The sequence below is a fragment of the Oncorhynchus tshawytscha genome, linkage group LG18 (genome assembly GCF_018296145.1).
Source record: "Oncorhynchus tshawytscha isolate Ot180627B linkage group LG18, Otsh_v2.0, whole genome shotgun sequence".
In the NCBI taxonomy this organism is placed as follows: domain Eukaryota; kingdom Metazoa; phylum Chordata; class Actinopteri; order Salmoniformes; family Salmonidae; genus Oncorhynchus; species Oncorhynchus tshawytscha.
In genome coordinates, this window is record NC_056446.1 from 38,974,013 (window position 1) to 39,001,748 (window position 27,736).

The 27,736-nt window shown below is 43.7% G+C and overlaps 2 protein-coding genes across 6 annotated transcripts in view; both read left to right on the forward strand.

Annotated features, from left to right (window-relative positions):
• The window catches only part of LOC112217959 (vacuolar protein sorting-associated protein 18 homolog), a 35,240-nt gene extending 26,133 nt beyond the window's left edge, over positions 1 to 9,107 (forward strand). Inside the window, exons 8-16 of the mRNA XM_024378581.2 lie at positions 1,319 to 1,425; positions 2,825 to 3,107; positions 3,344 to 3,589; positions 3,927 to 4,061; positions 4,325 to 4,552; positions 4,830 to 4,970; positions 6,958 to 7,167; positions 7,465 to 7,704; positions 8,054 to 9,107. Of these exons, the coding sequence (XP_024234349.2) occupies positions 1,319 to 1,425; positions 2,825 to 3,107; positions 3,344 to 3,589; positions 3,927 to 4,061; positions 4,325 to 4,552; positions 4,830 to 4,970; positions 6,958 to 7,167; positions 7,465 to 7,704; positions 8,054 to 8,356 (1,893 nt within the window). The 3' untranslated portion in view covers positions 8,357 to 9,107. The remainder of the gene's footprint in view (positions 1 to 1,318; positions 1,426 to 2,824; positions 3,108 to 3,343; positions 3,590 to 3,926; positions 4,062 to 4,324; positions 4,553 to 4,829; positions 4,971 to 6,957; positions 7,168 to 7,464; positions 7,705 to 8,053) is intronic.
• A 966-nt stretch (positions 9,108 to 10,073) lies between these two features.
• The window catches only part of ino80 (INO80 complex ATPase subunit), a 104,970-nt gene continuing 87,307 nt past the window's right edge, over positions 10,074 to 27,736 (forward strand). Inside the window, exons 1-15 of one of the 5 annotated variants that reach the window (XM_042301017.1) lie at positions 10,074 to 10,221; positions 12,535 to 12,605; positions 12,843 to 13,042; positions 14,860 to 15,011; positions 15,262 to 15,329; positions 15,517 to 15,657; positions 17,019 to 17,139; positions 17,370 to 17,575; positions 20,237 to 20,290; positions 20,926 to 21,129; positions 22,076 to 22,271; positions 22,459 to 22,526; positions 23,528 to 23,740; positions 23,878 to 23,958; positions 27,078 to 27,173. In XM_042301017.1, the coding sequence (XP_042156951.1) occupies positions 12,885 to 13,042; positions 14,860 to 15,011; positions 15,262 to 15,329; positions 15,517 to 15,657; positions 17,019 to 17,139; positions 17,370 to 17,575; positions 20,237 to 20,290; positions 20,926 to 21,129; positions 22,076 to 22,271; positions 22,459 to 22,526; positions 23,528 to 23,740; positions 23,878 to 23,958; positions 27,078 to 27,173 (1,758 nt within the window). In that variant the 5' untranslated portion in view covers positions 10,074 to 10,221; positions 12,535 to 12,605; positions 12,843 to 12,884. Of the gene's footprint in view, positions 10,222 to 10,290; positions 10,360 to 12,534; positions 12,606 to 12,842; positions 13,043 to 13,928; positions 14,024 to 14,859; positions 15,012 to 15,261; positions 15,330 to 15,516; positions 15,658 to 17,018; positions 17,140 to 17,369; positions 17,576 to 20,236; positions 20,291 to 20,925; positions 21,130 to 22,075; positions 22,272 to 22,458; positions 22,527 to 23,527; positions 23,741 to 23,877; positions 23,959 to 27,077; positions 27,174 to 27,736 lie in introns of those variants that run through there. The other 4 variants (XM_042301018.1, XM_042301019.1, XM_042301021.1 and 1 more) reach the window with 4 other exon arrangements.

Below are 27,736 nucleotides of genomic sequence, written 5' to 3' on the forward strand. Positions count from 1 at the left end.
GGAATGCTTTCCAACAGTCTTGAAGAAGTTCCCACATATTCTGAGCACTTGTTGACTGCTTTTCCTTCACTCTGCGAATTATAGTCCCACTAAGCACAAACCAGATGGGATGGCGTATCGCTGCAGAATGCTGTCGTAGCCATGCTGGTTAAGTGTGCCTTGCATTCTAAATAAAACACTGACAGTGTCACCAGCAAAGCACCATCACACCTCCTCCTCCATGCTTCACGGTGGGAAATACACATGCAGAGATCATCCCTTCATCTCCTCTGCGTCTCACAAAGAAACGGCAGTTGGAACCAAAAATCTCAAATTTGGACTCATCAGACCAAAGGACAGATTTTCACCGGTCTAATGTCCATTGCTTCTGTTTCTTGGCCCAAGTCTCATCTTATTATTGGTGTCCTTTTAGTAGTGGTTTCATTGCAGCAATTCAACCTTGAAGGCCTGATTCACACAGTCTCTGAACAGTTGATGTTGATGTGTCTGTTACTTGAACTGCAATTTCTCAGGCTGGTAACTCTAATGAACTTGTCCTCTGCAGCAGAGGTAACTCTGGGGTTTCCATTGCTGTGGCAGTCCTCATGAGAGCCAGTTTCATCATAGCGCTTGGTTTTTGCGACTGCACTAGAAGAAACTTTAAATGTGAGGTATTGACAGACGTTCATGTCTTAAAGTAATGATGGACTGTCGTTTCTCTTTGCTTATTTGAGCTGTTCTTGCCATAATATGGACTTGGGTCTTTTACCAAAATAGGCTATCTTCTGTATATCCACCCCTACCTTATCACAACACAACTAAGTCTCAAACGCATTAAGAAGGAAAGACATTCCACAAATCAACTTTTAAGGCACACCTGTTAATTGAAATGCATTCCAGGTGACTACCTCATGAAGCTGGTTGAGAGAATGCCAAGAGTGTGCAAAGCTGTCAAGGTAAAGTGTGGCTATTTGAAGAATCTCAAATCTCGAATATATTTTGATTTAAAAAAAATAAAAAATAAAAAGTTTAGTTACTAAATGATTCCATAGTTTTGATGTCTTCACTATTATTCTACAATGTAGAAAATAGTAAAAAATAAAGAACAACCCTTGAATGAGTAGGTGTGTACAAACTGATGGGTACTGTGTGTGTGTGTGTATTGTTAGGTATTACTGCACTGTTGGAGGTAGAAACATAAGCATTTCGCTGCACCTGCGATGACATATGCTAAATATGTTTACGGGACCAATAAAATGTGATATGATTTAGTGCACTGCTTTTGACTGGAGCCCCCCTTTTATGAATAGATTAAATGGATGAATGGATTGATTGACAGGTGGTGTACGAGGATGTGTTTCCTGATAAGTTCGGCACTCTGAAGAAGATGATCAAAGACCTAGCAGGAGGCCTGGTGTGGATCTATACTGAGAAGGCTGTCTTCAGGTTCGTTTACATGACATTTAGTTTTTGTAGTCATTTAACAGACACTCGTGCCCAGAGAGACTTACAATTAGTGCATTCAATCAAGATCGACAAAACTTTCATCTGGCAGTCTTTTTTTTTTTTTTACAATAGCCAAAAATCTGTGGAATCAGACTAGCTCTGCCATTAGTGGCTGAACACGGTTTAACTGTCATCTGTGGAATCAGACTAGCTCTGCCATTAGTGGCTGAACACGGTTTAACTGTCATCTGTGGAATCAGACTAGCTCTGCCATTAGTGGCTGAACACAGTTTAACTGTCATCTGTGGAATCAGACTAGCTCTGCCATTAGTGGCTGAACACAGTTTAACTGTCATCTGTGGAATCAGACTAGCTCTGCCATTAGTGGCTGAACACGGTTTAACTGTCATCTGTGGAATCAGACTAGCTCTGCCATTAGTGGCTGAACACAGTTTAACTGTCATCTGTGGAATCAGACTAGCTCTGCCGTTAGTGGCTGAACACGGTTTAACTGTCATCTGTGGAATCAGACTAGCTCTGCCATTAGTGGCTGAACACAGTTTAACTGTCATCTGTGGAATCAGACTAGCTCTGCCGTTAGTGGCTGAACACGGTTTAACTGTCATCTGTGGAATCAGACTAGCTCTGCCGTTAGTGGCTGAACACGGTCTAACTGTCATCTGTGGAATCAGACTAGCTCTGCCATTAGTGGCTGAACACGGTCTTAACTGTCATCTGTGGAATCAGACTAGCTCTGCCATTAGTGGCTGAACACGGTTTAACTGTCATCTGTGGAATCAGACTAGCTCTGCCATTAGTGGCTGAACACGGTTTAACTGTCATCTGTGGAATCAGACTAGCTCTGCCATTAGTGGCTGAACACGGTTTAACTGTCATCTGTGGAATCAGACTAGCTCTGCCATTAGTGGCTGAACACGGTTTAACTGTCATCTGTGGAATCAGACTAGCTCTGCCATTAGTGGCTGAACACGGTTTAACTGTCATCTGTGGAATCAGACTAGCTCTGCCATTAGTGGCTGAACACGGTTTAACTGTCATCTGTGGAATCAGACTAGCTCTGCCATTAGTGGCTGAACACGGTTTAACTGTCATCTGTGGAATCAGACTAGCTCTGCCATTAGTGGCTGAACACGGTTTAACTGTCATCTGTGGAATCAGACTAGCTCTGCCATTAGTGGCTGAACACGGTTTAACTGTCATCTGTGGAATCAGACTAGCTCTGCCATTAGTGGCTGAACACGGTTTAACTGTCATCTGTGGAATCAGACTAGCTCTGCCATTAGTGGCTGAACACGGTTTAACTGTCATCTGTGGAATCAGACTACAAAGAACAGACAAAGTGAGTGTGACGGTAAGTTTTTGTTCTTCCTCAATCCAGATACCACATCCAGAGAGAAGCCAGGGATGTGTGGCAGATGTACATGAGCATGAACAAGTTTGACCTGGCTAAGGAGTACTGCCGGGACCGGCCAGAGTGCATGGACATGGTCCTGGCTAAAGAGGCAGAACACTGCTTCCAGAACAAACGCTACTTGGAGAGCGCTAAATGCTACGCTCTGACCCAGAACTACTTCGAAGAGATTGCTTTGAAGTTTATCGAGGCAAAACAGGACGAGGCTCTGAAAGAGTTCCTGCTGAAGAAACTCAATAATTTAAAACAGGTATATGATGTTTTTGTGACCTAAGTTTTTACAATTCAAAACCATACAACTTTATTGTCTGTAACAGTGAGCAACGGAAGCTTGTCTTCTGCTCACTTCTCAACCTGCTAGATAGTTTGTCTTTTGTGTGGTCTGTTTTCAACATATATTTTATATTTTTTTTCATCATGTTACCCCTGTTTGCAAAGTAACATTTCTTCTGGGGACAATAAAGATTGATTGATTGATTGAAACAGAGTGAGAAGACCCAGATCACCCTACTGGTCACTTGGCTGACTGAGCTTTACCTGAACCACCTGGGGCTTCTAGAATCTGCCGAGGGGAAACATGGGGTGTTCCAGGAGACGCGTGATGAGTTCCGGAAGTTCCTCAGTAGCTCCAAACACAAGGAGTGTCTCTATAACAACCGAACGACCATCTATGACCTGCTGGCTAGCCACGGCAACGTGGACGACATGGTCTACTTCTCTGTCATCATGCAGGTATCTGTTGATGCTCTTTATCCAGGTTTGGGGCTCAATTTCATTTCCAGTCAATTCAGAAAGTAATACAAATTCCAATTCAAAATGTTCCAAATTTGAAAAGCATTGAAGAGAATCGGAATTGGAATTTCAGTGTACTTCCTGAATTGTCTGGAATTTAAATACAATTGACCCCAGCCCTGCCTTTCATGCGTGGTATTGTATTGTGCCATTTAGAGTGGTCTCTTTTGGTGGTCTCTAATGATGTGGCATGTTTAGGCCCCTTTATGGCTGCTGATGAAGTATGTATTATCTGCTGCTGTTTGACATGAAAGAATCTGTCTATGTATCTCTCTAGGACTATGAGAGGGTGATCTCTCATCACTGTCAGCATGATGACTATAGCGCCGCCCTGGAGGTGCTCTCTAAGCACTGCGACGAGAAGCTCTTCTATAAGTTCTCCCCCATCCTCATGCAACACATACCTAAGAAGGTGACGCAATGATTTTATCTGCTTGCATTGAAATGTTTGTTGTTGTTGTTGTCTGTGTTCAAGTACATAACAATTTGTTCTTAACTGACTTGCCTAGTTAAAGTATTGTATTTTTAAAATTCAGTTTGAAATACAATACCATCCTCGATTGTCCATTTTTACGGCATGTGAAGTGCCTCTGTGTATTTGTGAAAGGGAATGAATAATAAATATTCTAGTTAAATAAAATGTAAATAAAATAATAAATAAACCTCAATCATAAGGTGGTGGACGCCTGGATCCAGATGGGTTCCAGGCTGGAACCTAAGAAACTGATCCCAGCCCTGGTCAACTACAGTCAGATGGGTTCAACACAACAGGTCAACGAGACCATCCGGTACATGGAGTTCTGTGTCTACCAGCTCACTGTGACCGAAGAGGCCATACACAACTACCTGCTGTCCCTCTACGCCAAGTACAAACCTGATAGTCTCTTGTTGTACCTGGAACAGGTAGGTTCAAGGTTGTGGCTGTCCCAAATGATATCCTGTTCCCTCTATAGTACACTACTGTTGACCAGGGCCCATAGGGACTCAGACCAAATGTCGATTGATAATTGTATAATATACTTTTATTTTTTATTTTTAGTAATGTCACGTTTTGCCCTATATTTGCTATTGTATACTTAGTTTCCTCTGGTAAATGTTATTGGGTATCTTAATCAAATATACATGAATTGTTAATTTATTATTAATTTTTTAAAAGTGTTGTTTTTATGATTATTGACAGGCTGGTACCCACGCGTCATACATCCACTATGACTTAAAGTACACCCTGAGGCTGTGTGCTGAACATGGTTACCTCCAGGCCTGTGTTCTGGTCTATAAGATCATGGAGCTGTATGAGGAAGCTGTCGATCTGGCCCTACAAGTGAGGATCTTGGCTAGTGTTTTGATAAATATGCAGCTAATTGTTGACGATGTAATATTGGCAGGATGTTGTAACAGCCACACATGCAAGATTTAAAGTGGAAGTGCAAATAGTGAGCTTACCCCCCCCATCTTATATGTTATCTGAAAGTCAAAGTGCTAGTCGACAAAACATTAGGAATACCTTCCTAAAATGGAGTCGCACCCCTTTCTGCCCTCTGAAAACCCTTGATTTCGTCGAGGCTTGGACTTTACAAGGTGTCCAAAGCGTTCCACAGGGATGCTGGCCCATGTTGACTCCAAGGCTTCCACACAGTTGTGTGAAGTTGGCTGGATGTCCTTCGGGTGGTGGACCATTCTTGATGCACATGGGAAACTGTTGAGCATTTCATTTAAAAACACATATATTTTTTAAATTAACTGCGTTGCAGTCCTTAAACAAACCGTTGCGCCTGGCAACTACTACCCAGTTCAAAGGCACTTAAATCTTTTGTCTTGCCCGTTCACCCTCTGAATGGCACGCATACGCAATCCATGTCTCGATTGTCTCGAGGCTTAAAAATCCTTCTTTAATCTGTCTCCTCCCCTCAATCTACACTGATTTGAAGTGGATTTAAAGAAGTGACCTCAATAAGGGCTCATTTCATCTGGTCAGTTGGTCATGGAAAGAGCAGGTGTTCCTAATGTTTTGTACACTCAATACACAGCGCTGTGAAGAAGTATTTGCCCTCATTTCTAATTTTCTCTGCTTTTGCATATTTTTTGTGTGGCTGAGTTATCAGATATTCAACCAAAACCTAATATTAGAACAAATAAACAACAATTATATACTTATTTAATTTATGTCATAAATAAAAAGTTATGCAACAACAAATGCCCCTGTGTGGAAAAAGTAATTACCCCTTTACACTCAATAACTGGTTGTGCCACCTTTAGCTGCAGTGACTCCAACCAAACTCTTCCTGTAGTTGTTGATCAGTCTCTCATGTCACTGTGGATTAATTTTGGTCCACTCATCCGTGCAGAAGTGCTTTAACTCAGTGACTTTTGTGGGTTTTCAAGCATGAACTGCTTGTTTCAAGTCCTGACACAACATATCAATTGGGATTAGGTCTGGACTTTGACTAGGCCGTTCCAAAACGTCAAATGTGTTGCTTCTTAGCCATTTTCATGTAGACTTGATTGTGTGTTTTGGATCATTGTCTTGCTGCATGTAACCAGCTGCTCTACAGATTCAACTCAGACTGACGGCAGGGTAGCCTAGTGGTTAGAGCGTTGGACTAGTAACCGGAAGGTTGCGAGTTCAAACCCCCGAGCTGACAAGGTACAAATCTGTCGTTCTGCCCGTGAACAGGCAGTTAACCCACTGTTCCTAGGCCTTCATTGAAAATAAGAATGTGTTCTTAACTGACTTGCCTGGTGAAATAAAGGTCAAATAAAAAAAAATAAAAAATGATCCTGTAGAATTCTCTGATACAGAGCCGAATTCATGGTTCCTTCTATTAAGGCAAGTCGTCCAGGTCCTGAGGTAGCAAAACATCCCCAAACCATCACACTGCCACCACCGCGCTTGACCGTTGGTATAAGGTTCTTACTGTGGAATGCAGCGTTAGGTTTTATTTGCCAGGCATAATGGGACTCATGTCATCCAATGTTTGAGGGATTATTTGTAAACTCAGGGTCCATGTATCTAATATTTGGTTTTGGTTAAAAATCTAACATTCAGTATTAAAAATGTGCAAAAATAGAGAAAATTAGAAGGGGGGGGGGCACTGTATGTTAAATCAGGGTCTGACAGTGCATCTATGAAGCGTGCATGTTGTTATTTTGGCTCCGCACAGCACTGGGGGAAACAAAACTTTCCTAAACCAGCTGGTGTGACTTTCCTCCTGTGCTCTCCCTCTCCCATCTGTGCTGTGGAGATTCTAGATATATTTCCCGAAAGGGACACGGTAAATAATAATAATAAATTATTATTATTATTCCAGGTGGATGTGGACCTGGCCAAGTCATGTGCTGACCTGCCTGAGGATGACGAGGAGTTGAGGAAGAAGTTGTGGCTGAAGATCGCTCGTCACGTGGTGCAAGAGGAGAAGGATGTGAAGAAGGCCATGAACTGTCTGTCCAGCTGTAACCTGCTCAAGATAGAAGACATACTGCCCTTCTTCCCGGACTTCGTCACCATAGACCACTTCAAGGTTGTAGTGTTTAAGAAAATACATTGGAGATATATATATATCCCAAAGACACTTCTACACACACCAGAGTAGTAATCAGACCTGGGTCTAGTATACTACCTAGGTTATATACTTAAGTTCAGTGTTTTTTTGAGGTGCGTTTCATTTACCTCGGAGCTTGCACTTTTGTGACTTCCATTGGTTTCATTGTACCAGGCAAATCACGAGCATATGTGTATATGATGAGTTGGAACCAAACGAATTTCCCCATGTAGGAAAATGTTAAGTTGACAAAGCTATATTCCTTCTTCCCTGCAGGAGGCTATCTGCAGCTCTTTAGAGGAGTACAACCAGCATATAGACGAGCTGAAGCAGGAGATGGAGGAGGCGACGGAGAGCGCCAAGCGGATCAGAGAGGACATCCAGGAGATGAGGAACAAGTACGGGGTGGTGGAGAACCAGGAGAAATGTGCTGCCTGCGACTTCCCCCTCCTCAACAGACCCTTCTATCTGTTCCTCTGTGGTCACATGTTCCACTATGACTGCCTCTTCCTGGAGGTCAGTGTGCAAATCTGTTTTATTTGACCCTTGACCCTATTTCAAGAACAGTTGCCTAAAGATATATATACCAGTAGGTCAGTAGCACACCATTTTACCTTAACCTTTGACCCTATTTCATAAAGAGATGGCTAACAATGTAACAATGCAAACAGAGTCATTGGGTAATTACTACATATATTTGTAAATTATGTACACTACATACAGAAGGAAAATTAGTTAGAGAAGATGTTTTTTGGGGATACCCCCCTCTATCTATCTCTTCAGGAGATTCAATAATTTAATTCCCATTTTATTATTCACCACCATATATGCACCTCACATACTGTAACGGTGGATCTTTCCTCAGGTGACCCCTCACCTGTCCACCTACAAGCAGACTAAACTAGGTGAGCTGCAGAAGAAGTTGGCTGCAGCCACTCAGACCTCCAAGTCTCGCCACCGCCCCGCCCCCAAGGAGAAGGAGGAGGGGGGCGACACCGCCAGCCTGGGCAAAGAGAGTGCTGGAGTCAGCCGTGAGCAAATCAAGTCAGACATCGATGACATCATCGCGTTTGAATGCGTGTACTGCGGCGAGCTGATGATCAAGTCGATCGACAAGCCGTTTATTGATCCACAGAAGTTGGAGGAGGAGAAGTCCAGCTGGCTCTGAGTTAAATGGTTGGCAGCTTGGAGCTGAAATGAGCTAGGTCTGAAATGGACTGCCTGATATGAGGTGGGAAAATTTGACTGAAAAAGGTCTGAAATTAGTGAAATGCGCTTTAACTGTCTGAACCAATGAGAGGTGAAATAGACTTGTGTGAAACGACTGAAATGCGCAGCGTGTGCTGTCTGAAATGGAACCGACCAGTGTGTACACTGTCGGCCAGGAAATCAGCTGTTATTCTCTTTGATAATGGGATGTACAGCCACAGCTGCACAGTGCCGGGCGATGGATACTCACAGGAGTGGGGAAGAATGCAGGCGCTCCTATATAAGCCCTATGTGTCTCTGTAACATGATATATTCTACAGACTCTCTCTCTGCGAAGCTTAGAAAAACTGCACTATGTCGGGATCACACACCTTGGTTTATTTAAACATTACAAGATCAGTTCACTATCTTTTACACTCATCTGTCTGAATTAACAAATTAACTTGTGAAATGTTCTCTGAAATTGAATGCATATTTATAAATCTTCACTGGTATTAGTTCCACTGGCTATTGACATGAGTAGTACTATAAAAAGGTATGTAAGGAACCACTGTTTTTGTTATTAGTGTCCTTTATGACATGAGAACTTTCTTCACACCTGTTTCATTGGCTGACAGTTTATTATGTTGTGACATCTGAGATCAGGTCAATGTAACCCACTTTTGGTTTGCAAAATGCACCTATGAAAATTAAACAAATCTTTAATTCTGTCTTTGGAATTGTTATTTCAAGTGTTTTGAATGTTATGAATTCCTCTGATGGGTTCCCGAGTGGCGTAGCAGTGCAAGAGGCGTCACTATAGTACCTGGTTCGAATCCAGGCTGTATCACATCCGACTGTGATTGGGAGTCCCATAGGGCGATGCACAATTGGCCCAGCATCGTTGGGGTTTGGCCGGAGCAGAACGTCATTGAAAATAAGAATGTATTTTTTACTGACTTGCCTAGTTAAAGGTTAAATAAAATGAGTCTTAGAATCTGAAAGCTGTGCTGGTGAATATGAAAATACAAAGTAACGGCGGCTAAGACACCTGGATGATTTTATTGTGGGTTAGGGGATTGAGTGAGATGCCTTCTTCTCATAAATATGTATAAACTGACGAGGACTGGCCAAGTAATTCAATGTTTTCACTGTCATCAATGCATAGTAAACTATGAGATTGAAAAGTGAATGTGAAGTTTGTTTAGGATAAAGTAAAGCATCATATGCACGCACACAAGGCTTCTTAAGGAGGGCCAGGATCGGGTACATATTGATGATGCTCTAACTTCTAAACAGTTCCATTGTAACACTTGTGCATTGTTTGCCATTTATAGCTCATATCAAATCAGTCATAAAATCTACACAATTTTCCGGAAAATGTAACAGGCTCGCGATACTCGTAACGACTTTCCCCCCTGTGAGTGACGTAACATGTAGCTCGGTAATCTTCGGGATTAACAGACTCCACCAATGGAGTTCGGATCGCAAACGATAATATCGCATAAATCATTTGAACTACTACTTATGGGCAACTCTCGCCAGAACTGACTCTAAAATACGTGTTACAATGTTTGTGTTGCTATATTTCCGCAGCGATTCCTTTGAGGGGCAGATACGAAATCGTCACTCTCTCTGCATTCGATTAGTTTGCCTGTTCCCTGCTCTATCCTCGCCATGGCGCCGTGTCCCTGCTCCCTCAGTTACAGAAAGTGGCCGCCTCTCTGCTGCTGTCGACCCAAAGCTCACAGACTCACTCGTTGCCTAGACCCGCCATCTTGGAGTCAGAGAACTGAGAGTCGGCAGCAGCTACGAGAGAGCGCAAAAGGGGGACACGGGGCCAAGGTGAGAAAGTGTTTCGGAGGTAATATGGTGAGGGAGCAATGGGGTAAGATGGCCGGGAGGGAGAAAGAATTAAATCGCGGGGATCCGAGAACAGAGGCTTCTGACACGACCCTCGTGTCTATTCAAGGGGACGGATAGGTACTGGAAAGATTCCTAGGCCTCTCGCTGTAAAACAAGCCAAAGTTGTGTAATCACTCCAAAATGAATTGTATTACTAAAATACTCATATGTCCAGAGAAGGTTGGTAGCCTTAAAGGGGCAGAACCCATTTGAATAACTCAAAAAAAAGAGTGAGTGGGAACTTCATACCTAAATTAATTCAAAAATGATCAGAAACGTATCAAGATTGACAGTTAGCCATTCAAATGTAACAAAGGCCGGGTTAGCAGACAGTCAAACATGTCAAAGTTAACCTGCTCTTTGACTAGGAATTCAGCTGGCCAATGCCTGTTCTAACCACAACATATAATTACCTCGCTAACGTAGCTACATACCTTGACCCTTGATATACATGTCATATCGTGTGTTGTGTAGGTAGCTAGCTAACGTTAGCCAGCTAGCTAACATGTCATACGAGGTTAGCTGGCCCACACAGCTAATGCTAAGTGCTAACAGGCTAAGGCTAGTAAGCTAAATTATGGTAGCATCGCAACTTGCAGGCTAAACGTTCATTTCAGCGTTAACTAGCCAGCTAATTCCCCGTTCAGTTAGACAGCTAGCTAGCTAATTTAGCTGAACATTCATTCATCAGTCGTGCTTTGCTCTGAGTGTTTACTGGCAGGCTAGCTACATTGTAACTCAGGTTAGCTAGATTGTAGTACAGAGGCTTGATTCACTTTGCAGACACCTGATCTCATTATCACTCAATCATCTCTATGATTGAACCACTAAGTAAACCTACATTTTCCCCCTCACCTGCAATAGACATACAAAGGATCTCCCAGAATAAAATTATGTTTCTGTTTATATAAGTTACCTAAAAGTCCCCATTTCTTTTTACAGGTTAGTGGGAATCAAAGTATTTACATCCAGATTGGTGTTGTGTGGCATGAACCTCATACTCCTGTGGGGATTTGTGGCCATTTAACCCTTATTTCACTTAGGCAAGTCAGTTCTTATTTACAATGACACCGGGCCAATTGTGAGCCACCTTATTGTGAGCCACCAATCACGGCCGGTTGTGATACAGCCTGGATTCGAACCAGGGTGTCTGTAGTGACGCCTCTAGCACTGGGCACTCTAGCAGTGCCTTAGACCGCTGCGCCACCCGGGAGCCCCATTAATGAGTCCATAGGTTAGGTTCAGGATTGGGGTCATAGGTTAGGTTCAGGATTGGGGTCAAAGAGCACCCCTAAGACCCTTCCCCAACCTCTGACTTAAGGTCTTGAAACATTAAAAACAAATCATGCCTGGACATACCTATTCAAGCATATGGGGTACATACCATATGTACATACCTATTCAAGCATATGGGGTACATACCATACCATACATACCATATGTACATACCTATTCAAGCATATGGGGTACATACCATACCATACATACCATATGTACATACCTATTCAAGCATATGGGGTACATACCATACATACCATATGTACATACCTATTCAAGCATATGGGGTACATACCATACCATACATACCATATGTACATACCTATTCAAGCATATGGGGTACATACCATACCATACATACCATATGTACATACCTATTCAAGCATATGGGGTACATACCATACATACCATATGTACATATCTATTCAAGCATATGGGGTACATACCATACCATACATACCATATGTACATACCTATTCAAGCATATGGGGTACATACCATACCATACATACCATATGTACATACCTATTCAAGCATATGGGGTACATACCATACCATACATACCATATGTACATACCTATTCAAGCATATGGGGTACATACCATACCATACATACCATATGTACATACCTATTCAAGCATATGGGGTACATACCATACCATACATACCATATGTACATACCTATTCAAGCATATGGGGTACATACCATACCATACATACCATATGTACATACCTATTCAAGCATATGGGGTACATACCATACATACCATATGTACATACCTATTCAAGCATATTTAGACTCAATTTCCTCTATCGACAGTTCAACAAATGTTTATCAATTCAACATAAGCTCTTTCAATCTGATACATGAAAGTGCTTGAAGGTCCACAGATGGAATACGCTCATTAGTCAATTTTGACAGCTTTGATTGGTGTGGTGCAGTGTGTGACTTGTGGCTCTTTCTCTCCGTTTCAGGCCTTTCACATCTTCTGAACTGACAGTTGTGATTGGAGATAATGAGGATATCCATATCCCACATTAGAAAGGTTCCATTGTTTTGTTAATTTCTGCACAAACATATGTCAGTGTTATGTTGCATGCAGAGACGAGCTGTCAGGGAGACGACATGGAGGTCCTGACTGAAAAACACACAATCTTTAGCTGTAATATGACAACTTCTGCTCTACCCTCCACATTGATTGCTCTCTCTTATCACTCTCTCTCCATCTAAACTCCTACCTCTCTCCCCCTTTCTCTTTTTGTCCTCCCCTTCTCTCGCCCAGTGAGTATCCCTACCTAGTAGGGCCTACAGGTCTCAGTCCTCCATGGCGTCTGGGGCTGGGCAGGCAGAAGCCGGCGATGGGGCAGCATGGTCGTCATCAGGCCTGGCCAAGCCTCTTCACCTTCAGCACCTGGAGAGATCCCTACGCCTTGACAGCTTCCTCCGCCAGACCGCCTCAGTCTTCAACAGAGACCTATCCAGGTAAAGTACAGTTATAGAGCCCCACTCTGGAGTTGTCATGACTCATAGTTATAGTACTCTATTTATAATGAACAGATACCTATTCAGGTAATATACCAGTGTTTATCCTATATTCATTTAGCCGCGGCGCCCCGCTGCTGCCCCAAAAAAATATTTTTAAAAACCCCACATATTTTCGACAGACACACTTGGATACCATTTGTATGTCTCTGCATGCATTTTGAAGGTATACTGAGCACAAATATGAATGCAACACAGCATGCAGCAATTTAAATGATTTTAATTTTACTGAGTTACAGTTCAAAGAAGGAACTCAATCAATTGAAATAAATAAATTAGGTCCTAATTTATGGATTTTCAAATGAGTGGGCAGGGGTGTAGCCATGGGTGGGCCTGGGAGGGCAACCAGGTAGTTCCTTACTAACTAGCATTAGCACAATGCCTGGTAGTCTATGGGAACAGCTAGCTGTTAACTGAAGGCAGAGACATACATTGTATCCATGAGTTCATCTGACTCTTAAATCTGCAATATGTCACTTTATTTGGACGACTCAACCAAATTCACATAGAAATGTGAGCTGTAGATCTGTCATTATTATTGAAAGCAAGTCTAAGAAGCGGTAGAGCTGTTCTATGTGCACTACTTCTATAGTTCCCGGTTTGTTTAGTTTTTGGGTTTTATACTTTCGGTTTTGGTACAACAGCTGAAAATGCAATGATTCTCTACACCCCTCACACTCGAAGCCAGTTCCACTTCTTTATTTTTTTCTTTGTTCCCCTCTAATCAGGGACTGATTTAGATCTGGGAACCAGGTGGGTGCAATTAATTATCAGGTATAACAGAACCAGCAGGTGCCGGACCTCGTAGGGCAGGGATGTCACTCATTCCTAGGGAGAGACTGGTGTCTGCTGGTTTTTCCTTTCAGTTAAGACCTAGACGACCAGGTGAGGGGAGATCCTTACTGAGACCTAGACAACCAGGTGAGGGGAGATCCTTACTGAGACCTAGACGACCAGGTGAGGGGAGATCCTTACTGAGACCTAGACAACCAGGTGAGGGGAGATCCTTACTGAGACCTAGACAACCAGGTGAGGGGAGTTCCTTACTGAGACCTAGACAACCAGGTGAGGGGAGTTCCTTACTAAGACCTGGACAACCAGGTGAGGGGAGTTCCTTACTGAGACCTAGACAACCAGGTGAGGGGAGATCCTTACTAATCAGGGACCTTACTTCATCAATCAAGTACAAGGGAGGAGTGAAAACCCGCAGACACTGTCCATTGTGAAGGAGTTTGACGCGTGTTGTAGGGAAGGTTTTTCCTGGGGGGGGTCCTCCCTTGGTGAACCTTTTGTTTTTTGCGCTTGCACTACACAGCTGATTCAAATAACCAACTCATCAAGCTCAACTCATTATTTGAATCAGCTGTGTAGTGCTAGGGCAAATTTGAAATGTGTACCAACTGTGGGCCCCAGGCCCCTGCTCTACAATGTACTTGCATGTATTGTCACAATAAACTGAAATTAGGTGAACTATTAGAATTTTAGCAACCTGGAAATGGCGGATTTTATTTGGTTTTGCATATTTCACCATTTTAATTGCCAAAATCTTGCACTATCCCTTTCAGAGTTACAGAGTTACAACTTATATTTGTAGCAAACAGAGTGAGCAGTTGTGTGAATGAGAGCCACGAGCGCACAGCCACCGCTTGTGCCTTATCATTAATTAAAAAAATATAAAAGCCTGGAGTAGATGTCTGTTCTTTATGACGTGACTGGGATGACTCTGGGCTCATGTGTACGTGTTTGTCATATCACAGTGATGACAGCGACGATGGCGGATTAGGGGAGGGGCCTTCTCTGAGGCCGGTCAATCAGCACGCAGCCTTGGCGATAAAAGAGGAGTCATGTGACCTGGATGAGGAGGGGCTTGTTACCGAGGGCACCATCCTCAACGGAACTCCATCACAAGGTGAAGGGGAGCTTAGGGAGAGTTCGCCTGGAACATTCAAATAGTTGCATGCACCTTTAACAGTGATGTACGGTCCCAGCTGTTGTATATATATTCTGCTACAGGATATGCTTTAGTAGGGGTCTGGATTTTCAAGGTGTAATCTCAGCTTAATGGCCAACATTAACTCCATACCAAGTGCAATATCCTGGATCCAGATCTTTATTCAAAGACATTTGATTTTCCCTCACGCTCCTTTTATTCTCCACAGAACACAAGGAAGACAAAGCCAGTCTATACAACTTCTCCAAACTGAAGAAGAGCAGGAAATGGCTCAAGGTATTTTTCATTGATTCATGATTTAGTGTATTAACGTTCAGGACTACAAAGCCTAGTCCTGAACCGAAACAAATGATCATGTTTTTTTTAGTCCAGAACTAGACTTAATCTGTGTCCAGGAAACCAGTCTGTTGTGGTGGATATAGAGAGATGGTGGGTCGCTGTATCTGAATTGCCCCCCCCATAGAGTATCCTGTTGAGCGACGACACCAGTGAGTCAGACACAGAGGACTCTGACTTCAGTCTGTCCAGAGAAGAGCTACAGGACATGCTCAGACTACACCAGTTCACCAGGGAGCACCAGAACAAGTTCCACAACGACAGAGAGGTACGTACACACACACGTCGAGACATACACACAGGCATTCATGCGTGTGCATAACACAACTATGTTATTTCTTTGTGTATAGTGACGACCACTGCAGCCACACGACTGTCACTACTATTGTGCTCGTTGTGATGGCATTGACTGAACAATGATGACTCTATAGCGATGTGTTTTGATTTGTTTTTGCATGGACATTACCATTGAGGACTTCCACTATTTTAAAGTAGTCAACTGGTTGGGAGGGATCAGCCAATGATCAGAGCTTGCCTGAGAGGAGAAGGGAATATGGAGGACTACATCTATTATTGGAAACCAATGTGACATTTTTGGGACAGCAGGTAGCCTAGTGGTTAGAGATAGGTGGCCTAGTGGTTAGAGATAGGTGGCCTAGTGGTTAGAGATAGGTGGCCTAGTGGTTAGAGGTTAGGTAGCCTAGTGGTTAGAGATAGGTGGCCTAGTGGTTAGAGGCAGGTAGCCTAGTGGTTAGAGATAGGTGGCCTAGTGGTTAGAGGCAGGTGGCCTAGTGGTTAGAGATAGGTAGCCTAGTGGTTAGAGACAGGTAGACTAGTGGTTAGAGACAGATAGCCTAGTGGTTAGAGGCAGGTAGCCTAGTGGTTAGAGACAGGTAGACTAGTGGTTAGAGATAGGTAGCCTAGTGGTTGGAGGCAGGTGGCCTAGTGGTTAGAGACAGGTAGCCTAGTGGTTAGAGACAGGTAGACTAGTGGTTAGAGATAGGTAGCCTAGTGGTTGGAGGCAGGTGGCCTAGTGGTTGGAGACAGGTAGCCTAGTGGTTGGAGGCAGGCGGCCTAGTGGTTGGAGGCAGGCGGCCTAGTGGTTGGAGGCAGGCGGCCTAGTGGTTGGAGGCAGGCGGCCTAGTGGTTGGAGGCAGGCGGCCGAGTGGTTGGCGCGTTGGGCCAGTAACCGAGAGGTTCTTAGATCGAATCTCTGAGATGACAAGGTAAAAATCTGTCGTTCTGCCCCTTAACAAGGCAGTTAACCCACTGTTCCTAGGCTGTCATAGAAAATAAGAATTTGTTCTTATTAACTGACTTGCCTAGTTAAATAAAGGTTAAATTAAAAATAGAAGAAAAAAAGTGCATTGTCTTGGTTGGTTTGCTTAGTTTGTAAATTAGCATTAGTCTTAATCACCGCCATCTAGTGGCATCAATAAATGAATGACATACAGATGTGGTTCAGGACTCCAGACCTATTAGTGTTTTCAAACATCAAAAGGGAGAAAATTGACTACATTTTTAAAATGGCAATAGCCTGAATGGCACTGCCAATGTTGTCACAGTCACAGTCAGACATCTCTACACGTCTGCTCCTCTAAATGCCAGTTTGTAACCCTCTCCTCTCAGCTGCAGCAGTATCAGTACTATAGTACGGGACTGCTCTCCTCCCATGACCCTTTCCACGAACAACAGCGCCACCTGCTGGGCCCCAAGAAGAAGAAGATCAAGGAGGAGAAGAAATTCAAGGGTAAGAAACGCAGTTTATTTATTTATAACAGTCTTTCTTTGCTTTGTTTGAATGTCTCGTTTTTTATGGATGATTGTTCCCACAAACCTATTAATTGTTTTTTTTTTTCTAGAGGGAATCGTATAGATTTTTAATACTGCTACTAGTGAACAGGTTTACTTGCGTCCTGGAAAAGGTCACGTTGGTTTCCAATAATGGATGTACCTGTCCATATTCCCTTCTCTTCTCAGGCAAGTTGAAGAAGGGCAAAAGGAAAAAGAAGAGAGGGGAGGGGGAGTTCTCAGGCGAGGGGCGGCCGCATGTCACCAAGATCTTCGCCAAGTTTTCCCATGACGCCCCTCTTCCCATGTTGAAGAAGAAACACCTGACCGTAGAGCAGCTGAACGCACGACGACGCAAAGTCTGGCTCACCATCGCCAAGAAGGAGTGTCCCAAGGTACGCTGGGTAGTGTAGTCTGAGAGGTCTTTACAGGAGTCCGAATGGTAACTGTAGGAGTGGATGAATATCTTTGTAAATATGTGAGTTGTTGTTGTGAACTGGGCCCGTATCCATAAAGCGTCTCAGAGCAGGAGTGCTGATCTGGGATCAGTTTAGCCTTTTACATCATAGTGAATGAGATTATATGGACAGATCCTAGATCAGAATCAATAGGATTATATGGACAGATCCTAGATCAGAATCAATAGGATTATATGGACAGATCCTAGATCAGAATCAATAGGATTATATGGACAGATCCTAGATCAGAATCAATAGGATTATATGGACACATCCTAGATCAGAATCAATAGGATTATATGGACAGATCCTAGATCAGAATCAATAGGATTATATGGACAGATCCTAGATCAGAATCAATAGGATTATATGGACACATCCTAGATCAGAATCAATAGGATTATATGGACAGATCCTAGATCAGAATCAATAGGATTATATGGACAGATCTAGATCAGAATCAATAGGATTATATGGACAGATGATCAGAATCAATAGGATTATATGGACAGATCCTAGATCAGAATCAATAGGATTATATGGACAGATCCAGAATCAATAGGTTATATGGACAGATCCTAGATCAGAATCAATAGGCAGATCCTAGAATCAGAATCAATAGGATTATATGGACAGATCCTAGATCAGAATCAATAGGTTATATGGACAGATCCTAGATCAGAATCAATAGGATTATATGGACAGATCCTAGATCAGAATCAATAGGATTATATGGACACATCCTAGATCAGAATCAATAGGATTATATGGACAGATCCTAGATCAGAATCAATAGGATTATATGGACAGATCCTAGGGGCTCCTGAGTGGCGCAGCGGGTCTAAGGCACTGCATCTCAGTGCTAGAGGCGTCGCTACAGACCCTGGTTCGATTCCAGGCTGAATCACAACCGGTGGTGATTGCGAGTACCATAAGGTGGCGCACAATTCATGGGTATGAAGTGACGTATTCATGTGAATGGGTATGAAGTGACGTATTCATGTGAATGGGTATGAAGTGACGTATTCATGGGTATGAAGTGACGTATTCATGGGTATGAAGTGACGTATTCATGGGTATGAAGTGACGTATTCATGTGAATGGGTATGAAGTGACGTATTCATGGGTATGAAGTGATGTATTCATGGGTATGAAGTGACGTATTCATGTGAATGGGTATGAAGTGATGTATTCATGTGAATGGGTATGAAGTGATGTATTCATGGGTATGAAGTGACTTATTCATGTGAATGGGTATGAAGTGACGTATTCTTGGGTATGAAGTGACGTATTCATGGGTATGAAGTGACGTATTCATGTGAATGGGTATGAAGTGACGTATTAATGGGTATGAAGTGACGTGTTCATGGGTATGATGTGAATTGATGTGAATGGGTATGAAGTGACGTATTCATGTGAGTGGGTATGAAGTGACGTATTCGTGGGTATGAAGTGACGTATTCGTGGGTATGAAGTGACGTATTCGTGGGTATGAAGTGACGTATTCGTGGGTATGAAGTGACGTATTCGTGGGTATGAAGTGACGTGACGTATTCGTGGGTATGAAGTGACGTATTCGTGGGTATGAAGTGACGTATTCGTGGGTATGAAGTGACGTATTCGTGGGTATGAAGTGACGTATTCGTGGGTATGAAGTGACGTATTCATGGGTATGAAGTGACGTATTCTTGGGTATGAAGTGACGTATTCTTGGGTATGAAGTGACGTATTCTTGGGTATGAAGTGACGTATTCATGGGTATGAAGTGACGTATTCTTGAATGGTATGAAGTGACGTATTCTTGGGTATGAAGTGACGTATTCTTGGGTATGAAGTGACGTATTCATGGGTATGAAGTGGCGTATTCATGTGAATGGGTATGAAGTTACGTATTCATGGGTATGAAGTAACGTATTGATGTGAATGGGTATGAAGTGACGTATTCATGGGTATGAAGTGACGTATTCATGGGTATGAAGTGACGTATTCATGGGTATGAAGTGACGTATTCATGGGTATGAAGTGACGTATTCATGTGAATGGGTATGAAGTGACGTATTCATGGGTATGAAGTGACGTATTCATGTGAATGGGTATGAAGTGATGTATTCATGGGTATGAAGTGACTTATTCATGTGAATGGGTATGAAGTGACGTATTCTTGGGTATGAAGTGACGTATTCATGGGTATGAAGTGACGTATTCATGGGTATGAAGTGACGTATTCTTGGGTATGAAGTGACGTATTCATGTGAATGGGTATGAAGTGACGTATTAATGGGTATGAAGTGACGTATTCATGGGTATGAAGTGACGTATTCATGGGTATGAAGTGACGTATTCATGGGTATGAAGTGACGTATTCTTGGGTATGAAGTGACGTATTCTTGTGAATGGGTATGAAGTGACGTATTCATGGGTATGAAGTGACGTATTCTTGGGTATGAAGTGACGTATTCATGTGAATGGGTATGAAGTGACGTATTAATGGGTATGAAGTGACGTATTCATGGGTATGAAGTGACGTATTCTTGGGTATGAAGTGACGTATTCATGGGTATGAAGTGACGTATTCATATTTGCATAATCTTTCTTTAGGCCTTCAAGCAAAAAGCATCAGCCAAGAACTTCGTCCTTACCAATGCCAAAAAGGTAAACCGTTTTTAAGCCTTTCCTGACCTATTAAAAGCTAGTGTCTGTATGTGTAGATGTTTGAAAGAGTATCCCTGTGTAAAAGTGTCTGTTTTACCTGAGACATTCTGTGTCTAGTTTATCTGTATATTTGACTTCAAACTAAATGTCTGTATGTGTTCTGTTTTCTTTGTTTGTGTTGTGTGTGTGTGTGTGTGTGTGTGTGTGTGTGTGTGTGTCTCATCTCCAGCTGGCCCACCAGTGTCTGTCTGATCTTAACTCAGTACCATCTTCAGCTGGCCCACCAGTGTCTGTCTGATCTTAACTCAGTACCATCTCATTAATCTCTCCTCTTCATCTTCAGCTGGCCCACCAGTGTCTGTCTGATCTTAACTCAGTACCATCTCATTAATCTGTTCTCTCCTCTTCATCTTCAGCTGGCCCACCAGTGTCTGTCTGATCTTAACTCAGTACCATCTCATTAATCTGTTATCTCCTCTTCATCTTCAGCTGGCCCACCAGTGTCTGTCTGATCTTAACTCAGTACCATCTCATTAATCTGTTCTCTCCTCTTCATCTTCAGCTGGCCCACCAGTGTCTGTCTGATCTTAACTCAGTACCATCTCATTAATCTGTTATCTCCTCTTCATCTTCAGCTGGCCCACCAGTGTATGCGTGAGGTACGTAGGGCAGCCATCCAAGCCCAGAAGAACTGTAAAGAAACCCTTCCCCGGGCCAGGAGACTGACCAAGGAGATGACTCTCTACTGGAAGAAATATGAGAAGGTGGAGAAGGAACACAGGAAGAGAGCAGAGAAAGAGGCTCTGGAGCAACGCAAACTGGACGAGGAGCTGAGAGAGGTGAGACTGGGAAACACACACTGCTCTACCATCAGAAACATGACGAGGAGATGAGAGAGGTGAGACTGGGAAACACACACTGCTCCTACCACGTCAGAAACATGACGAGGAGATGAGAGAGGTGAGACTGGGAAACACACACCATATAATGCTCTGATGGAACACACACTGCTGTACCATCAGAGACATGACCAGTTACCTTCCTGCCATATAATGCTCTGATGGAACACACACTGCTGTACCATCAGAGACATGACCAGTTACCTTCCTGCCATATAATGCTCTGATGGAACACACACTGCTGTACCATCAGAGACATGACCAGTTACCTTCCTGCCATATAATGCTCTGATGGAACACACACTGCTGTACCATCAGAGACATGACCAGTTACCTTCCTGCCATATAATGCTCTGATGGAACACACACTGCTGTACCATCAGAGACATGACCAGTTACCTTCCTGCCATATAATGCTCTGATGGAACACACACTGCTGTACCATCAGAGACATGACCAGTTACCTTCCTGCCATATAATGCTCTGATGGAACACACACTGCTGTACCATCAGAGACATGACCAGTTACCTTCCTGCCATATAATGCTCTGATGGAACACACCGGATTCTACTTGTCACTTGGTTAGCTGAATACCGGGGTGTTACAGTAAAGTTGGAGTAAAAGCCTGCACATCCAGAAGCTCTCCAGTAGGGTTGGTCACCCCTCCACCATGTAAACAAATGTCTAGGGATGTCCCTAAAATGAATTCAGATTATAAACAGATCCAAACGAATGCTGAAACTCTGTCAAGGGTTTAACGTTCCCTGTCTCTCTCTCTACCGGTCTCTCTCTCTACCTGTCTCTCTCTCTCTACCTGTCTCTCTCTCTCTCTACCTGTCTCTCTCTCTCTCTCTCTCTCTCTCTCTACCTGTCTCTCTCTCCCAGGCGAAGCGTCAGCAGCGTAAGCTGAACTTCCTGATCACCCAGACAGAGCTGTACGCCCACTTCATGGGGGGCAAGGGTCCCGGGGAGGAGGATGGGGGAGAGGAGGACATTCTCAACAAGCTGGACGACACCAACTCTCACAGGCAGATGACCATCGGGGGAGGGCTGACGGTCAACGTTGGACAGGAGGACTATGGTAATGGATCTTACTATGCATATTCTGCTTACTTCATTTTAAATCTCAATAGCCAAATCCAATCGTGATTGATTATTGATTGGATCTCAGGCGTTTCCTCCTTTCTTTCTTTTTGCACTTGATTATGAAGAGAGGAACGTTACCATTTTGTAGTGCAGTTGTAACAGTGTTGAATTGTTTGTCTCAGATAGTGAATACTACAAGTCTCAGGCCTTAAGGAAAGCTAAAGAAGCCTACGAGATACACCAGGCCAGAGTAAGTACCAGAAATACCTCCAGATATGATATACCTCCAGATATACCATACCTCCAGATATACCATACCTCCAGATATACCATACCTCCAGATATACCTCCAGATATACCATACCTCCAGATATACCATACCTCCAGATATACCATACCTCTAGATATACCATACCTCCAGATATACCATACCTCCAGATATACCTCCAGATATACCATACCTCCAGATATACCTCCAGATATACCATACCTCCAGATATACCTCCAGATATACCATACCTCCAGATATACCTCCAGATATACCATACCTCTAGATATACCATACCTCCAGATATCCCTCACCTCCAGATATACCTCCAGATATACCATACCTCCAGATATACCATACCTCCAGATATACCTCCAGATATACCTCCAGATATACCATACCTCCAGATATACCTCCAGATATACCAGATATACCAGATATACCATACCTCCAGATATACCTCCAGATATACCATACCTCCAGATATACCATACCTCCATATATACCTCCAGATATACCTCCAGATATACCATACCTCCAGATATACCTTCAGATATACCATACCTCCAGATATATACCATACCCTCCAGATATACCATACCTCTAGATATACCATACCTCCAGATATCCCTCACCTCCAGATATACCATACCTCCAGATATACCATACCTCCAGATATACCATACATCCAGATATACCATACATCCAGATATACCTCCAGATATACCATACCTCCAGATATACCATACCTCCAGATATACCATACCTCTAGATATACCATACCTCCAGATATACCATACCTCCAGATATCCCTCACCTCCAGAAATACCTCCAGATATACCATACCTCCAGATATCCCTCACCTCCAGATATACCTCCAGAAATACCTCCAACACCCAGAGAGACATGTAGACTCAACATGGAACAACGATTCGATTCCCATCGTTCTCAAAATAAGATGGTCCACTTTCCCCCCCCTTTAGACACGTCTCTTTGACGAGGAGGCTAAGGACAGTCGCTGTGCCTCCCTGCACCAGGCCAGTGGGGGGTCGGGGTCAGGGTTCGGGGAGAGCTACAGCCTGTCTAACCCTTCTATCCAGGCCGGAGAGGACATCCCCCAGCCAACCATCTTCAACGGGAAATTGAAGGGATACCAGCTGAAAGGCATGAACTGGCTGGCTAACCTCTACGAACAGGTAAACGCAAGCTTCAAAAGATCAGCTTTTTATTGATTGTTGGCCTGTGCTGCCCCCCCCATCACACACACCTGTTATGGTTCCAGTACTGTCCCTTTTCTCAGTTGTGACATCCCGTCCTGTCTCCCTCTCTGTAGGGTATCAATGGTATCCTAGCAGATGAGATGGGCCTGGGGAAGACTGTCCAGAGCATTGCTCTGCTGGGTCACCTGGCTGAGGTAAGCAGCACACCTGAGTCAAATACTTGTTTTCGTTTACCTGGTCTCTTCCAAACCTTTGTACTTGGAGATGCAGAAGTCGTAAAGTTTCACTGGCAAAGTCAAAAAATGTGTTGTATTATTGTCGTTTTTTTATTACGGGGGGGGCGATTGTTGATGAATCATGTGAATGGGAACAGTCCAGCTGTATCCATGGACCCCAAGGTGTTTTAAGTGACAAGGAGGGGAAATGGGGATTATGCTTTGGGGATTTCAAGCCCTCTCTTTAGAACACCATGTCCCACAGGAAGACATGTTTCACAGCTTAGTGTTTCCTGTTTTTCACACACACACACACACACACACACAGTCTTGTACAGCTAAACGTTGGGGGGGGGGACACAATTCAGTCCCATTCCCTAACCCATACTCTTACCATCACCCTAACCTAACCCAACACCTAACCCTAGCTACTAAACCTAACCCTAGCTACTAAACCTAACCCAACACCTAACCCTAGCCACTAAACCTAACCCAACACCTAACCCTAGCTACTAAACCTAACCCTAGCTCCTAAACCTAACCCTAGCTACTAAACCTAACCCAACACCTAACCCTAGCTACTAAACCTAACCCTAGCTACTAAACCTAACCCTAGCTACTAAACCTAACCCAACACCTAACCCTAGCTACTAAACCTAACCCTAGCTACTAAACCTAACCCTAGCTACTAAACCTAACCCTAGCTACTAAACCTAACCTACAAAACCTAACCCTAGCTACTAAACCTAACCCTAGCTACTAGCTACTAAACCTAACCCTAGCTACTAAACCCAACACCTAACCCTAGCTCCTAAACCTACTAACCCTAGCTCCTAAACCCCCTAGCTACTAAACCTAACCCTAGCTACTAAACCTAACCCTAGCTCCTAAACCTAACCCTAGCTACTAAACCTAACCCTAGCTACTAAAAACTAACCCTAGCTCCTAAACCTAACCCAAAACCTAACCCTAGCTACTAAACCTAACCCTAGCTCCTAAACCTAAACCTAACCCTCCTAAACCTAACCCTAGCTCCTAAACCTAACCCTAGCTACTAAACCTAACCCTAGCTCCTAAACCCTAACCCTAAAAACCTAACCCTAGCTCCTAAACCTGGCCTAAACCTAAACCTAACCTAGCTCCTAAACCTAACCCTAGCTCCTAAACCTAACCCTAGCTCCTAAACCTAACCCTAACCTACTAAACCTAACCCTAGCTCCTAAACCTAACCCAAAACCTAACCCTAGCTCCTAAACCTAACCCTAGCTCCTAAACCTAACCCAAAACCTAACCCTAGCTCCTAAACCTAACCCTAGCTCCTAAACCTAACCCTAGCTACTAAACCTAACCCTAGCTCCTAAACCTAACCCAAAACCTAACCCTAGCTACTAAACCTAACCCTAGCTCCTAAACCTAACCCAAAACCTAACCCTAGCTACTAAACCTAACCCTAGCTCCTAAACCTAACCCAAAACCTAACCCTAGCTACTAAACCTAAACCTAGCTCCTAAACCTAACCCGAAACCAAACCCTAGCTACTAAACCTAAACCTAACCCTAGCTCCTAAACCTAACCCAAAACCTAACCTTAGCTCCTAAACCTAACCCGAAACCTAACCCTGGCTCCCTAAAACCCCTAAACCTAACCCTAGCTCCTAAACCTAACCCAAAACCTAACCCTAGCTACTAAACCTAAACCTAGCTCCTAAACCTAACCCTAGCTCCTAAACCTAACCCAAAACCTAACCCTAGCTACTAAACCTAAACCTAGCTCCTAAACCTAACCCTAGCTCCTAAACCTAACCCAACACCTAACCCTAGCTACTAAACCTAAACCTAGCTCCTAAACCTAACCCAACACCTAACCCTAGCTACTAAACCTAACCCTAGCTCCTAAACCTAACCCGAAACCAAACCTTAGCTACTAAACCTAAACCTAACCCTAGCTCCTAAACCTAACCCTGAAACCAAACCCTAGCTACTAAACCTAAACCTAACCCTAGCTCCTAAACCTAACCCAAAACCTAACCTTAGCTCCTAAACCTAACCCGAAACCTAACCTTAGCTCCTAAACCTAACCCAAAACCTAACCTTAGCTCCTAAACCTAACCCGAAACCTAACCCTAGCTCCTAACCCGAAACCTAACCCTAGCTCCTAACCCTAGCTCCTAAAACTAACCCAAAACCTAACCCTAGCTACGAAACCTAACCTTAGCTCTTAAACTAACCTTAGCTCTTAAACTAACCTTAGCTCTTAAGCTAACCTTAGCTCTTAAGCTAACCTTAGCTCTTAAGCTAACCTTAGCTCTTAAACTAACCTTAGCTCTTAAACTAACCTTAGCTCTTAACCCTGTCTCCTAACCCTTAACCCAGTCTCCTAACCCCTAAACCTAATCCCTAAACCTAATCCCTAAACCTAATCCCTAAACCTAATCCCTAAACCTAACCCCCTAAACCCAACCCTAGCTCCTAAACCCAACCCTAGCTCCTAAACCCACCCCCCTAGCTCCTAAACCCAACCCTAGCTCCTAAACCCAACCCTAGCTCCTAAACCCAACCCTAGCTCCTAAACCCAACCCTAGCTCCTAAACCCAACCCTAGCTCCTAAACCTAACCCCCTAAACCTAACCCCCTCCTAAACCCAACCCTAGCTCCTAAACCCAACCCTAGCTCCTAAACCCAACCCTAGCTCCTAAACCCAACCCTAGCTCCTAAACCCAACCCTAGCTCCTAAACCCAACCCTAGCTCCTAAACCCAACCCTAGCTCCTAAACCCAACCCTAGCTCCTAAACCCAACCCTAGCTCCTAAACCCAACCCTAGCTCCTAAACCCAACCCTAGCTCCTAAACCCAACCCTAGCTCCTAAACCCAACCCTAGCTCCTAAACCCAACCCTAGCTCCTAACCCTAAACCCCTAGAAATTGCATTTGACATTGTGAGGACTAACAAAATGTCCCCAGTTTGTAAAATGTTTGTTAGTTTACTGTTGTTTTGGGGACTTCTGGGCCCCACAAGAATAGTTAAACACGTCCACAAGCATACATACCTGTCGTGATGACTGACTGACTGAATGTGTGTCTCTGTCCTGTCTTCTGCAGCGGGACAACATCTGGGGTCCGTTCCTCATCATCTCTCCTGCCTCCACACTGAATAACTGGCACCAGGAGTTTACACGCTTTGTCCCCAAATTCAAGGTGAGACATCGGGATCCTACTGTTGCTCTGACACCATCCGCTGTTCTGTCCATCAGCTGTTCTGTCCATCAGCTGTTCTGTCCATCCGCTGTTCTGTCCATCCGCTGTTCTGTCCATCAGCTGTTCTGTCCATCAGCTGTTCTGTCCATCAGCTGTTCTGTCCATCAGCTGTTCTGTCCATCAGCTGTTCTGTCCATCAGCTGTTCTGTCCATCCGCTGTTCTGTCCATCCGCTGTTCTGTCCATCCGCTGTTCTGTCCATCAGCTGTTCTGTCCATCCGCTGTTCTGTCCATCAGCTGTTCTGTCCATCCGCTGTTCTGTCCATCCGCTGTTCTGTCCATCAGCTGTTCTGTCCATCAGCTGTTCTGTCCATCAGCTGTTCTGTCCATCAGCTGTTCTGTCCAGCTCTCTCCTTTCGTTAAACTTTTCAACCTATTGGTTCTGCCTCTGTGTTAATTGACTGTATATATTGACTGTATATGCTCTGTTGTTGTGTGAGGGGAAAATGCATCACAACACCCTGTATAGTCTGAAGGTGTGAGAACCGGTGGTTGCTTAGGTGC